This window comes from Chelmon rostratus, chromosome 15 (assembly GCF_017976325.1).
Source record: "Chelmon rostratus isolate fCheRos1 chromosome 15, fCheRos1.pri, whole genome shotgun sequence".
Classification (NCBI taxonomy): Eukaryota; Metazoa; Chordata; class Actinopteri; order Chaetodontiformes; family Chaetodontidae; genus Chelmon; species Chelmon rostratus.
The window spans coordinates 13738686-13751960 of record NC_055672.1 but is presented as its reverse complement, the minus strand read 5'-3'; the positions used below and the strand labels follow the sequence as shown (position 1 = coordinate 13751960).

Genomic DNA, 13275 nt, shown 5'->3' with positions numbered 1-13275 from the left:
CTCTTTTCTTGTGTGCCGCTCTCCTTCTCCCTCTGTCTCAGTGTCTGTGTCTTTTTTGCCTTGTCCCTTTGCCCCCCAAAAAACCGCAGGAGTGCTGCACGGCTGCCAGGAAAAAGAGGGGCCACGCCTCTTTCACTGTCTCTCCCTCTCTGTCAGCTGTACCTGAATAAATATGGGCCGAGCTGAGCTCTTATATTAAAGACAGCTGCCTCAATACTGGAGCAGAGTAAAGGCTGCATGTTCAGGCAACAGAGGCCTCCAAAAGTGCCCATTCAGCTTCCACCTCAACATCTACACCCCCCACTCCCACCCTCTCTTCCCCTGACGTGCATAGGTGCATACGATTTGCCACAGAGGATAAGACCCCGACTGCGTGAAGTTTCTATAATGTAGTATAGCACTGTCCATCTCACTGACTGGCACATACCCAGAGCGCTGCGTGAGCCGTAAGAATTAGGAGTAGACTATGAATGTAACATTACAGTCTGTGCTCCAAATATCCTGCCATGGCTCCTTGCTTTTATGTTGAACAGTAAAAGCCTTTAATAAACAAAATCAAAGAAGAAGTAAATACTGCTCTGGAGACACAAACAGAAACATATGATGTTTATGTTGACATGGCTGTGATATGAATCCCAGCGCACACAGACCGAAGCGGTAGCTGTTTTAACTCCCGCCTCGTCACGCCGACCCTGCGCCTGCTGACGGACAAAACCTGAATGGAAGCACTCGCATACATCAAAATGCACAGCACCAATGAAGTCATGCCTGTGTTATAGTTAAACCAGGTCTGTGTTTAGATACATGAACTCATGTAGACACACGCTGATGACCTGAAAGAAAAATATACGTTCTATTTTTGTTTTTGTTTTTGTGTGTGTGTGTGTGTGTGTAGATGAGCATCTGGGTCTGAGTTTGTTCTCTACATGAATCCTTTTTTAAGCCCCGACTGCGTAGGCGATGAAAGACTGACTGGGATCCTGGACAAGGACAAATCATAAGAGGAGGGGGGGGGGGGATAGGGGAAAGAGAAATTGGCTGCGGAGCATTGAAAAATTCAACTCAAACCTCAAGTGCTGACAATGAAAGCTAGCCAGAACAGTTGTTTGTGTTGGCACAGGTCGCCCTGAAATTAGCCCATCTCTCTCTGACAGAGGTTGCTCAATGCGCTTCGCCAAATGCCAGTGTGTATAATATTATGAAGTTTTGCCTCCTCCCCCACTCCACATTGCTTTCTATAATTGGTGGAAAAAGTGAGGTTTTCTGTTGGGAGCTCTTGTCAAGTATCGTCTATTGTCGGTGGGGTGAAGGGGAGCAGCTGAATGAGCTGAGTGTTTAGTCTAGAGCTCCTCTCCTGAGGATGCACTTCTTTGCACGAGGAAGTAGTCCTCAGAGCACTTTCTCTCCCCACAACAGACAGCTAGCGACTAGCTAGTTAAATAGCAATTGGCAGTTTTCTGTGACCTTCAGTCATAAACACAGAGAAGGCCCAGTCGTTTTCATCCCCTGGTAGCTACGCGGAAGGCTTCATTTAAAGTGACTCAATCTTTTTATGGACATATGTACACATAGAACCACAGAAGTAAAACATAAATCACTTGTGCACACACATATATACTAGCTATGCTTAAAATGTACTTGAAGGACGCCTGTTCACTGCTCTGGTTGGGAGCCAGGGATTAATGGGTCTCTGAGTGATGCTCTCCTCCTGCCTGTGTTCTTTAGCATCCCTTGGCGTCTGCGTGTTTATGTGAATGGTGTGTGTATCTGTTTGTTTGTTTGTGTGTTGGCTTATACTGCATGTTAAGTGCTATGGTGGGAGGGAGATATCCAGAATAGTCAGTGGTGCCATCACAGTTCCTGGCAGCCAGGTTTGCGAGCCTACCCCTGCCTGGTTGGCCTGATTCCAGGTCTGAGCTCTCCATCTTTCCAGTTCTGGCCTAGCTGGCCAAGAGCACTACCAGTGACCCTGGATTTGGCTCTGGGAGGTAGCAGGACCACTAAACATGGCCCATAGAGTACTCTTGAATCCATTTCTGCCATCGCTAAATTAGAGTATATGAGGTTTAAATTGCATACAAATCATTCTTTCCTTCCCCTGCTTTTCCCTCGCGCTCTGTGATGAAAGTGCAAGTCAGCCGTGATATTCTTCTTTTTCACTCAATATGCAGAGAACAAGCGCTCCAGAGGAACGGCCATGAATAGCTTTTCCATGTATCCCAGGTTCTCTGATCCCTGCAGGGCGCATATCCATCTGATGGGCCTGACGGGCCTGGAAGGGTCGAGGGGGGGCAGGGTTCAGAGGTCACTGACCGTGGGGGACCTGAGGTGCAGCACCGGGACGTCAAAGTGCTGAGACTGACAGGAGCAGAGTGATGGCACCTTGGAGAGACGGGTCTCGTATTCTTGGCCTCAAATCGTCATGCACTCATGTACTCGCTCTCACACAAACACAGCTTTGATGCTTAAGTTATGAGCTGGAGACTGAGGCGCCAGTTTGCATGACCTCAGATGAACTCCCTCGAGAGCAGTAGTCTTTGATCTACTTTTACTACTATTAGATAATGTCTCAAGGCTCATATTTTGCTCTCATTCAGCCAATTAAAATATTTTGTGACGTTGCCAAATAGTACCATTTATGGGCGGATGGTTTATTCGGCTCTTGCATAACAGTAGGGCTTTCCCTCAAATACTTTGGGGTTGCCACCATAACCAAGACCTAAAGCTGAACTTGGTTTCTCAGATATCTGATATCCTCCTTTCTTCCACACTACACACTCATTGCGCGTGCCAGTGTCTTGTGTTACTAGACCCAGCATAGCCAGTAACTATAGACTTCAATGCAGTGCTTCTCTGACCATTTAAGTGTTTCCATAGTTTAGATCTAAAAGCCTGACTGCAGCCGTGGGGCTCACGGATTTTAAATTTGCATAGCCAAAAGAGAGTGCAGGCATTATTAAAGTGTGGAGGTTCTAGTCCAGCTATTTGACTTGCAAACCTGTCTCTGTCAACTGGATGCCCCGTCTTTATTCACAGGACATCACACCACTTTACTTTGATTCTTTGCCTTGGCTCTGAGCTTCTTGTACTGCAGGCGCTTATTCTCCTCGATACTAACTTGATCAGAAACAGAGTGGAGTGTGGCCACCGTCCGATTCTCCACCAGCCCCCACCCAAGCCATTATCCCGTCTGTCTCAGTAAACAGACCATTAACAGACAGAGCTGGTGGAGGCCAGATCACTATTGTTTTCCCTCCCATAGATCTCTGCAAATATTGATCTTCTCTTGAAGTATGAGTCAAAATAAGCACACACTGTAGTTGACTGGAGGCTTTTTGCCTGTGGATGAGTCATTTCTGACCCAAAGAACAGGCAGAAACAGAGGGAGCATTACAGAATGACTGAGAGGGAGAAGCATTTGCCTTGTGTGTATTCTGGTCATCTGAAAGAGGTCTGCTTTTAGTGTTATTGTTTTCCCTCTGTGGGCCCTGTGCCAGACAGACCAGCAGTCTCCTCCCAAGATGAACCTAGGCTGGGCCAAAGCAGGCCATTGCCAGTGAAGGAGACACCAGTGGGCAGGGAACTCCGCGGATAACAGCTTCTCTGCCTAAAGGTTTATTTGTGGCCCAGCCTAGAGGCGACAGGGTCAACACCCACTGGAGGGTGAAGTGATGTCTCCTGACTATTTTAACTCACACCGATCTCTGCAGAGGTTTGCAAAGCAGCCCCACGCCGTCTAGGGTTGCATGCTTTGATTTTGATTGTGATGGCACTCACAACTATGTCCACACTCAATTTCTGTGTGTTTTCCACACAAACACTAACCGACCCGAACTCGGTGCCTCTCCCCTGCTCTTCACCCCTCGGGCAAAGGGCCCGGCAATGTACAGGGGGATTAGCTGGCTCATTTTCTCCTCTTAAGAGCTGCAGAAAGAAAACAAACTCCTGTCATGTGGGTCTTGTCTGTGGGGACTTGCTACGCACACCTCATTGTAGGAGGTACTTCTCCACTATGATGTATGAATTATCACCCTCCCCCTGCTGTACCTTTCCCTGCCTTTTTGTTTTCCCTCCATTCCCCCGTCTTTGCTCTTTCCCGTCTTTCTCCCTTATTGAAATCCTCTTTGCCTCTCCCCAGTGCTTGAGGTGCTTCAGTAACTGATACCTGTGGAGGCAACCCCCCTCCTCCCCTCTGGGAATACTCTATTCTTCCTATTTGTATCAGTGCTCTATTCCCAGAATGTTACATCTAGCTGTCAAGGCTCCTTTGCTGTGTGTATGGGTGTGTCTTGTGCTAGCAGCCATTCACTGAACAGCATATGTCCCTCCATTGTTTACAGCCCCATTTGGTTAACGATGACACTGATGTCATGCCATTATCCTCCCTCTCCAGTCTGGTTTGCCCTCCTCCTCCTTCCTCTAAGCTCTCCAGGGGGCAGAGTTATCAAGTGGCAGCTCAGGAGACGAAAGAAAGATGCTCTCTGTATCAAGTGGCCGGCGGGGTGTGTGATGTCCCTCCACGGCCCACGGCTGCCGTGGTTAGGTGTAAAACCAGTGCTCCAGCCAGTCAGCCAGCCTCTACTGCCCCCATCAGGTTAGACAGAGGAGGTGCAGGGCCAAGACACAGGAGAGCCCTGGATGAGTCGTGACAGGTGACGCTTGGACCAGGAAGTGAAGTCGAATGTGCACAAGTGGCAGCACAATAGGCCTTTATCGTTAGCACCTCTACAATGCTTTCTTTCATACACACAAATCAGGTTACCCCTTAGTCATTATCACTGATACCAATGAGCCGCCTTCTTGAGGACAACTTACAGGTTGTCAGTCACTCCACATGAGAATGTGGAGTGACTGGTGTCACCCAAAGCTTCTGTTAACACTCTAAACATGTTCTCCCCTTAACTAAGTGTCAGTGATACCCACCTCCCCTCTCCTCCTCGCTTTGGGGATGCAGAGCCTGTCAGTGGTGATGATAAGACGCATGATAATGGATAAGGGTTCTGTAGGCGCGTGAGGATATGATGTAACCACATTGAGCCCCCCTCAGACACACTCACAGAGTACAACTTGAGATAATCTGGTGGACAGTGGGTAGGCTAATGGCTAAGGATCTGTCTCACACACTCGCACGTCCCAGAGGAAGCTGCATTCAGTGGAAAAGAGTGTGACCTATGACCCGTGGTGATGAAAGACCGCTGTTGACAGATATAGAATACCTGTGAGAGCCCTCTGTGTTTGGCTTGTCTGCGGGGGTTTTTGTTTCTGGACTGCAGCCTGGGCCAATTCACATGTTCTCCGCTGGTAAAATTCTGCTCCATCGGTTCACTGTCGGTATCGATACAAACAGCTCTGCCCTTAGATAAACATGTATTCACACACATTTGAATTGTGTAGAAACACACATGGGGCATAAGCACACATTGCACATCCACACAATGCGCTCAGTGTGCTGTGTCTCTCACAGGGGTACATTTTCTCTCAGGGCAGAGTGTAGGAAGGAGGGGCAGATGGGGTAGCGGTGCTGTGAGTGAAACCGGAGCTGCCTAAGGAATGCAGGGGGTGTTTTTGGAGGACTGGAGTGGAGTTTTGGGGGGTGAAGGGGGGTTGACTTGAGGGGTAGGATGGGTGATTAGGGGGTGACAGCTGAGTGCTGACCCCTCTATAATGACAAATCATCTGGCAGGTGTGTGGCTCTGCACCCCCCCGACTCCCCCATCATTTCCAGGCCAGGAATCCTCAACTGCTGCCGGAGTGGAGCGCTAAAGGAAGGCTTCCGGACATTCACGCTGCCATCCAGCAGCCTCATGACTGGCCTTTCAGAAGTATGGGGCAGCCTCTGTTCAGAGCCTGCCCTGTGCTTGTCAGCTGCCCTCTTTGTGCACACAACACACCAGTCTAAGCTCCTTCGCTTTAATAAGCATAGCTAATGAGGCTTCAGTCCTTGGAGTAGTATCAGGTAGGGTAGGTTTTATTGATTAATCTTTGTAGATGTCATTTTTCCTTCTAGTGTTGATTCAACAGAATGCAGAGTTTATTTGCCTAACTGCCTGAAAGTCAGCGTACCCTGTTTGGGTCATGAATCATGCTGACGACAAGCTGAATCCAAAAAGCCTCTCATCCTTTAGGAAGGAAAAACAAATGCTGACCCTGGATCAGTGAGGGTGCTGTGAAGGCAGACAGGTGCCAAGCTGAGGCCAGGTCTCAGGTCAGTGCTTTGAAGGGAGAATGTAAGAGACCTCACAGACCTTAGAAATGAGGGATTCTCTCAGAAAATCCCATTGGTTCAGATATTGCCTCACGTTTCTGTTCCATCGAAGGAGCCAGTTAAGCTTCTTTGAACATGCTGTATGATAAACAGGAATGTTCAGTATAATAGCAGCCAAACCACATACAGTAATTTTACAGTGTGCGTTGTTTAAGACCGATTCAGACTGCTCCATTGTCCTGCGCGTCTGCTCTGTGGTTTGTATGTTGATTAAGTGTCTGCTTGCTGAAATAGCTATTGTAGAATTACAGGCCTCTTTTCTTTTCCATCAAGCCCGGCCTTCCACAGCTCTTCTTAATCCAATTCCAGCCAACACATGGAGTCCAGACAAGAGGCCCAACTCAGCCTGCACCTCCGTCCTATGTCTGCTGTTTTCCCTCCGGAGTCCCAACCTCGCAGCCATTTCCCTGAAGAACCCAAACACCCTCCGTTCCGCAGCAGCGTCGCCGATCCAAACACAAAGAGGAGCCACACATTCTCAGCTGGAAATCACGCAGAACCCGCCGGAACATTTCGCCACTTATCTTTTCACTTTGAATTAGAGATGGAGCTGCGCGGTGTTTTCCAGGCAGCCAGAGTGGAGAATACTTTCAGGGTCCCATCAGGAAAAACTCTGACCGTTATTAGCATTAGCAGGAGACATTGCCCAGGTATTCAAAGTTCCAGACCCAAGTGGAAAAATGCTGTTAGGTCTGAACAGTTTTGATCCAACTGCACATGGCTTTTTGAAAGAAATGGGTAATAGCAGATGGTATGAGTAGAGGTTGAAAATAGTGCAAGCACTTTAGCCTCTATTATTATATTAGATTATACATTACTTTTGAGAATACAAAAAAAATCCAACTTTGACATGCTGCTGTTGATTCCAAATAATATTGCAGCAATTCATGCACGTTGTTTAAAGCGAAAGAAGAGATGAACATAGATCACTTCTGTGAGTGTGCATACTGATGGAAAACCCCTGTCATATGGTCTTGTGGCAGTTGCAGTCTGACACGCACTGTCACACTGTGTCATTCAGTTGTCTTCATCACCTGCACTCGTCTTTTCCCACTCCCCCCGAGCGACATAATGGGCCAGTCCAAAGTGACCCATATTTACCCAATAATATGAGGCTTTGAAAAGACCCATATCGAGTTGCAGCTAATGCTCCAGTGGGGCCCGGAGAGTGAAAGATGTTACCGGCCGAAACGGCTTGGGTTTCAGGGCCCTGTGAACAAAAGGCAGTCCAATCCTCAGAGAGAAAGGGAGAAAGATGGGATGGGGGGGGGGTGGGAGGATGACGGGGTGGGAGGGTGTGGAGAGTGTGAGTACAAACAGTGAAACAGTAGCGTCAGAGGGGCTCCAAGCGTCTGTTTCAGAGGCGTATAGTGTGTGTGTATTGTATCTTGTTTTATGATTGGAGCCTGCCTGTTTTTGGAGGCAAGTGTGCTGCACATTTTTAATGCATTTCAAGTTGTTGCACGTCTCAGGCGCTGTCAGTCCACTCGTACTGTTTCAGCATCTTCAAGTACAGTCATGTGAAAAGAGTCGAGTTCATCTTCCAGCCTCACGAAACATCTTTGGCCGGTCATGTGTACATACACGTATGTGGCTCGACTTTACAGGAAGGCACGGATACAGCCGCTGAGTTAATGGAGCAGAACTGAACTAACCTCGGGTGTTAGGGGTGAGCAGAGGGCAGACGGGGTTGCTTTAAGAGAAGAGGGTTTGTGATGATGATACCCAAAGGTGATTTCACCTCACATCCTCCCTCCTCTTTCTACTTCCCACCCCACCCCCACCTACACCACTCACCCTCTTCCTCCCTCTCCTTCATGTTCTCTTTTTGCTCTCTTGCTCTCTCTCCCTCTCTCCTTAGGGGCAGGCAGGTATAAAGTTACACAGAGCTCTCAGCTTTCTTGGAAGGAATGACCACATGAGTAGCTTGGGGATTAGATTAGCAGGAAGAGCAGACTTAGCCAGGCTGTAAATAGCCCACTTTTTTCACCATTAAAAAGGCCCAGTACAATATAATCAATAGATAGCACTCATCTGATGCAGGAAGCCATATGAGAAGACCTCCCTCAAGTGCTCTGAAGGACAGGCTACAGCAGCTTGGACCTAATGAAGTTATTATTAATCACTGGGCCTCCTGTTTTGAACTTGTGTGTTGTTTCTCTAGTGGGTGATGAGTGGTCTTTGTGTGCGAGACCTGATTGACATCTCTTGCTGCTCTTCCTCTCACTTTCACTGCCTATTGTAAGACAGGACAAGGTCATCTTGTGTGATATTCACGAGTGTTTGACTTCATGCGTTAATGTCACAGTCATGCAAGCGAATATGTTTCAACTTTTATTTCCAGCGAAGGTTTTACTGCGCTACGAACAAAGCACCTCGTAGAATCATAAAACACCAAAGCAAAAGATGATCTATTCAGCGTGCAGTCTCACCAACACCTTTTCCTCCCTGTCCATCTCTCATTCACACACACACACCTCAACGCTGAGTCTCTCTGAGCCTCCCCACAGGTGTTGGGTTACTCTGTAAAGCAGCTTGAATGGGCACAGAAATCACAGAAGTCTGTCTGTGCTCTTGATTTCCTTTTCACTTTGAAGTTTCCCCAGCTCACAGGAACAGGGGCAACAAAGCCAGACTCGTGTGAGGGCTTTAGCCCTCGCTGCCAGGACTGTGATTTCTGCAGGGTGGGGGTTGTGGGGCGGGGGGCAGTATTGACAGGCAAGGTTACGTGTTGTCTCAGTTGCTGGAGGACTTTGCTTTTGTAGCTTTGTAGTCAGATGCTACAAGAAAGCAGTACAGAACATGTGTGCGGGTTTCTCCCCCGTGCCCACTTTTTGACAGTGGAGGAAGGATTTGGGACACGGGTCAACCCCCCATACACACACAGCTCACAAGGAGAGGGGCATCTTTCACTGTGGGGACAAGTTGTGGAGACTAAATTAACAGCTCGACTGTTTTTCTGTCTGTGCCCGAATGTGAAAATAAACAGTGACTTTTGCCTTGGCTTAAGAACCTGAAAAGGGGCTCTGGCAGGACACATCTGTAAGCACTTAAAAAATAAAAGACACCCATAATACTTTAATAGAGCCATGTTGGAGAGGCTTTTAGGCACAAGGTGTTCCAGTGTTAGTGTATGGGTACGTCTGTCTTCGTTGATCTCATCAAAGGGCCAAAGGGTCGCGGAGAGCCAGAAAAAATAACTTCAAGTGTGGATTTAATGAAGAATAAACTTAAACTCAAGTTACACTCACAGGAACTACTTTTGAAACCAGCTTTAATGGCCGCCAGTCAGTCACATTATTTACAAAATATCTCACTGTTGTAACTGACCAGGGCTCTCGGTGTGTTCTCAGGTACCTGAACCACGTGCGGGCTGCCATGCCTCAGGACACAGCTGGAGGATACACCTCAGCTTTGGCTTGTCATCGCGCAGTTCAAGACGCTCTCAGCGGGCTCTTCCTCGTGAGAGGCTAAACGCATCCACGGCTCAAACAGCACAACAGCCACTGGTTAAAAATGTGACTAAAAGGACAATAAAAACTACACTGCTGCCCTCATGGTCAGTGAACAATGTTCTGACTGATTTTTGGTCAAGGTGTGTATGTCTTTTTATATTTTGTGTTGATTTTATATTTAAATAAATCACAGTGAACACTGAGACTCTGTCCATCACTTTAGAGATTTATTTGAAATGAAACAGTTCAGGACATATGATGTCAAGCTCTGCATAATAATAACTCTTATACATTCTGGTGAAAGGAAAGTCATTTACTGAAGAACAGCTGGGCCATGATTTCTTATGACAAGAACATCTGTCATAAAAACGGCAGTTAAAAAAAAAATTTTAAAAAATTAAAATTTCCTCAACCGAAATGTTCCCTTGCATTCCTTACAGTGACAGGTCAATGTGGTGATTACGTTGAATCTGTAGCTTCTTCACACTTCTGCCTCTTTGGGGCTGGTTCTCCTGAAGGCTCTGCAGATAAACAAAATCTGTTTAGAATTGAATCATGTACAACTTTATTGTCCACCAAGCTGGAATATAGTCTCTGGCCCATGTGACAGTATATTAAAACATACACACACAGCACATACAACAACAGTGACGGTGTGAATGCTCTAGATTAGGACTGCGACAAGATTATTTTCATTATCTAACAGTCTGCTGATTATTAAATAGGAAATCAATATAGTCAAATAACACAACTGTGAAGGAAGGAAGAAGAAAGATCTTCAGTTTACTTTTATACACAGTGGAAAAAACAAATTTCACATGTTTGAGAAGCTGGAACTCAATGTTAGGCTTGAAAAATGACTGAAGCAAAGCGATGATCAAAATAGTTGCCCCTTGTTGTTCAATTACTTGACTAATCGTGTCAGTTCCACTCTAAGTAGTCAAATATAATACACAAAATGAAGCTGACAAAAGAAATTAAATTGTGTTTCTGAGAACCGAGCAACCCAATTACCTGTAGGATACATTACTTTTAAGTACTCCTACTAGGCTCCTCCATATGTCTCATTTTCTTGTTTTCAAAGAGCTGCCAATTTATTACTAGATTTTCTCAATTTTCTCAATTCTCACCTGTCTGTTCACGATCACTGCTGAAGAGGACCTCTTTAGGGAGTGTGAATCTCACACACATCATGTCTTTGTTTGGTGCTACATTACGCACAAAATGCACAGAACATCGGTCCTCCAGAGGGAATCCAAGGCTGTGGGAAGCCCTCTTCACCACATCCGTTGCAGGGTTGTCTTCTTTAGAGAAGCCATAGCAGTGCACTGTGGGTAGGTTCTCATCACAGGAAGGCTGCTGGTGCAACAGGCCTCTGAATGCATCCAGGAACTCCAGAGCCAAGGCAGGCAGGTTCATCACTACATGAACACCAACTTTTCCCTTCAGCAGCGCAGGCAGCTCCTGCTTCACAGGTCCCTGGATGAACGCTCTGCCGTCCAGATTGAAGGTTCTGACTTTCTTCTCCACCTTGTTGAGTTTGCAGTTGTGCTGTAGCCACCGGTAGGACTCTGGGTTGAGATCGTTGGCCAACACATTGGCACCCGAGCGCGCAGCTGGGACGGCAAAGGGTCCAACGCCAGCAAACACATCAAACACAGTGTCACCACGTTTGACGAGCTGCACCACACGCTGGTGCTCTGTGCTCAGCCGGGGGTTCCAGTATACACGGGAAAAATCGAACTCGTACATCACTCCGTTTTCTTTCACCTGCGGCACAGACGAAGGAGACTCTATCACCCATGAATACATGTGAGAATCACTTCAAATGTATAATGCTAAGTTAGTATGTGTGTATCATTAACACACAACAATAGCACATTTGTGATTTGACCTACTTTAGCGACCATGTTCTCCTCTCCAGCTAGCACCTCCATCTTGAAGTTGCGGTAAGTGGAGTCAATCATGTTTGTCTTATTGACCACGCAGGTAACACCAGGGTTTTTGTCCATGATCACTTGACCTGCAATCGAAGCAGACACAAAATTAGCAATGAAGGTGACTTCCTAGCTCTTCAGATCTTCTCTTTGTTTTATAATGGTCCAGAGAATGTATTTTATATTTATAATTTATAAGAATTTAAAGAGAAAAATATAAACACAAATCTTTATGCTTTACATGTAATGTCTGTGTTTATAAATAGCAACACTAAAATATTTTTAATACAACTGCAGATATCTAGACATCAGTAAGCACATTATGCAATTTATGTATAATAGGACATCAAGACCTTTTCTGTGGAAGCTGATAAAAAGCCTGAAACTGGACTGGAGAGCACTGATTAAACATTTCTCCCTCTGAAGAACTGATTGCTCACATGACAGGAAGCGACAGTTGAGGTGATTTGCCTATTTAAGAAGGAAAGAGCCGGCCCACTGTAGTGCTTCAATGCAACCAAAGTATCTATTTTCTTATAAGGTCAAAACATTGTGCATTAATGACACATTGAGGCACAGCAGTGTACAAACCCTCTTCAACTTTGCATGAAATGCAACTTGCTAAACATCTACTGTGAAGAACCAGGACACAGTAATGAACATGTGATTGAAAACTTTTATACAGATGGGTGAAGAATGAAAGGAAAAAACTTAACAAACATTTTTACTTCATACTAAAATCCTTTTGTTATGACATGTCTCACCTATGAGGTTCTTGTATGGGAGCTGGTGTTCCCTCAGGTTCATGTGTGCGATGTGTCCCACACGGCTGAACCCAGAGGTCACATCCTGACCCTGAGGGAGCACAGCCTCCAACACTTCCTCACTCTTCAGGTTGTGATAGTTGAGCTGTAGCTCGTAGTACTGCAGCTCATCGGCGACACCAAATGACCTCAGAGCCTCGGCTTCAGCCTCACTGAAGGAGCCCGGCGAGGACACTTTGTGCGGGTCCAACAGCACTAAACGATAGTCACTACTCTCCTCTTTATCTTGTACTACTCTGGGCAACCCTGGACGCTGGATGGCTGATTTTCTCAGGCTCTTTGCCACTTTGTTTAGGACTCCGGTAGGCACCCGTAGAGCGGGGACAGTAATCGTCTTTGTGAAGGCCTCTCTGTCCAGAGAGGTCATACCCCGGACCTCTTGAGGGGGTCGGTACAGTTTAGACTCCATTGTGGTCCTCAGAGCAAAGCCGGCAGCTGAGCCTGGCAGCGAGGCTGCAGAGCAGAGGCTCCGGTGCACAGCGTTAGCTTTTAGGTTTCTTTGATTTTGTATGGGTGAAACGACTCTGGATAGGAGCCTGAAATGATACAAAAGCTGTTGTTATGAAGCAGAACGTTTTTAAAAAACCGTCCTAGCTGTGAACTGAGTGTGATGTTTAATAAAACTGAGCAACTTAAGGCTAAAAAATGCTAATTTATGCTATTATTTTCGAGAAAATTCACATTCAGATCTCACCTCAACATGCTCCGCTCTCCAGCACGCTTGGCATCGTCATCAGTGGTCGACCAATGCCGACTGGCGATTGGTCAAACCAGCGGAGAGTGGAATTCTGATT

At 46.5% G+C, this 13275-nt stretch overlaps 2 protein-coding genes across 2 annotated transcripts in view; one reads left to right on the top strand and one right to left on the bottom strand.

The window, feature by feature from the left end:
* mnat1 (MNAT1 component of CDK activating kinase) overlaps positions 1-9925 on the top strand; it is a 33627-nt gene extending 23702 nt beyond the window's left edge. The window contains exon 8 of the mRNA XM_041953730.1: positions 9619-9925. Within this exon, the coding sequence (XP_041809664.1) occupies positions 9619-9739 (121 nt within the window). The 3' untranslated portion in view covers positions 9740-9925. The remainder of the gene's footprint in view (positions 1-9618) is intronic.
* Positions 9926-9990: 65 nt separating this feature from the next.
* Positions 9991-13205, bottom strand: trmt5 (tRNA methyltransferase 5). Its single transcript, XM_041953728.1, has 5 exons — positions 13176-13205; positions 12422-13017; positions 11619-11743; positions 10851-11490; positions 9991-10241 (listed from the first exon to the last, which is right to left on the bottom strand). The coding sequence occupies exons 1-5, from the start codon at positions 13181-13183 to the stop codon at positions 10180-10182; spliced, it is 1431 nt and encodes a 476-aa protein (XP_041809662.1). The 5' UTR covers positions 13184-13205; the 3' UTR covers positions 9991-10179.
* Between the last annotated feature and the right edge of the window lie 70 nt (positions 13206-13275).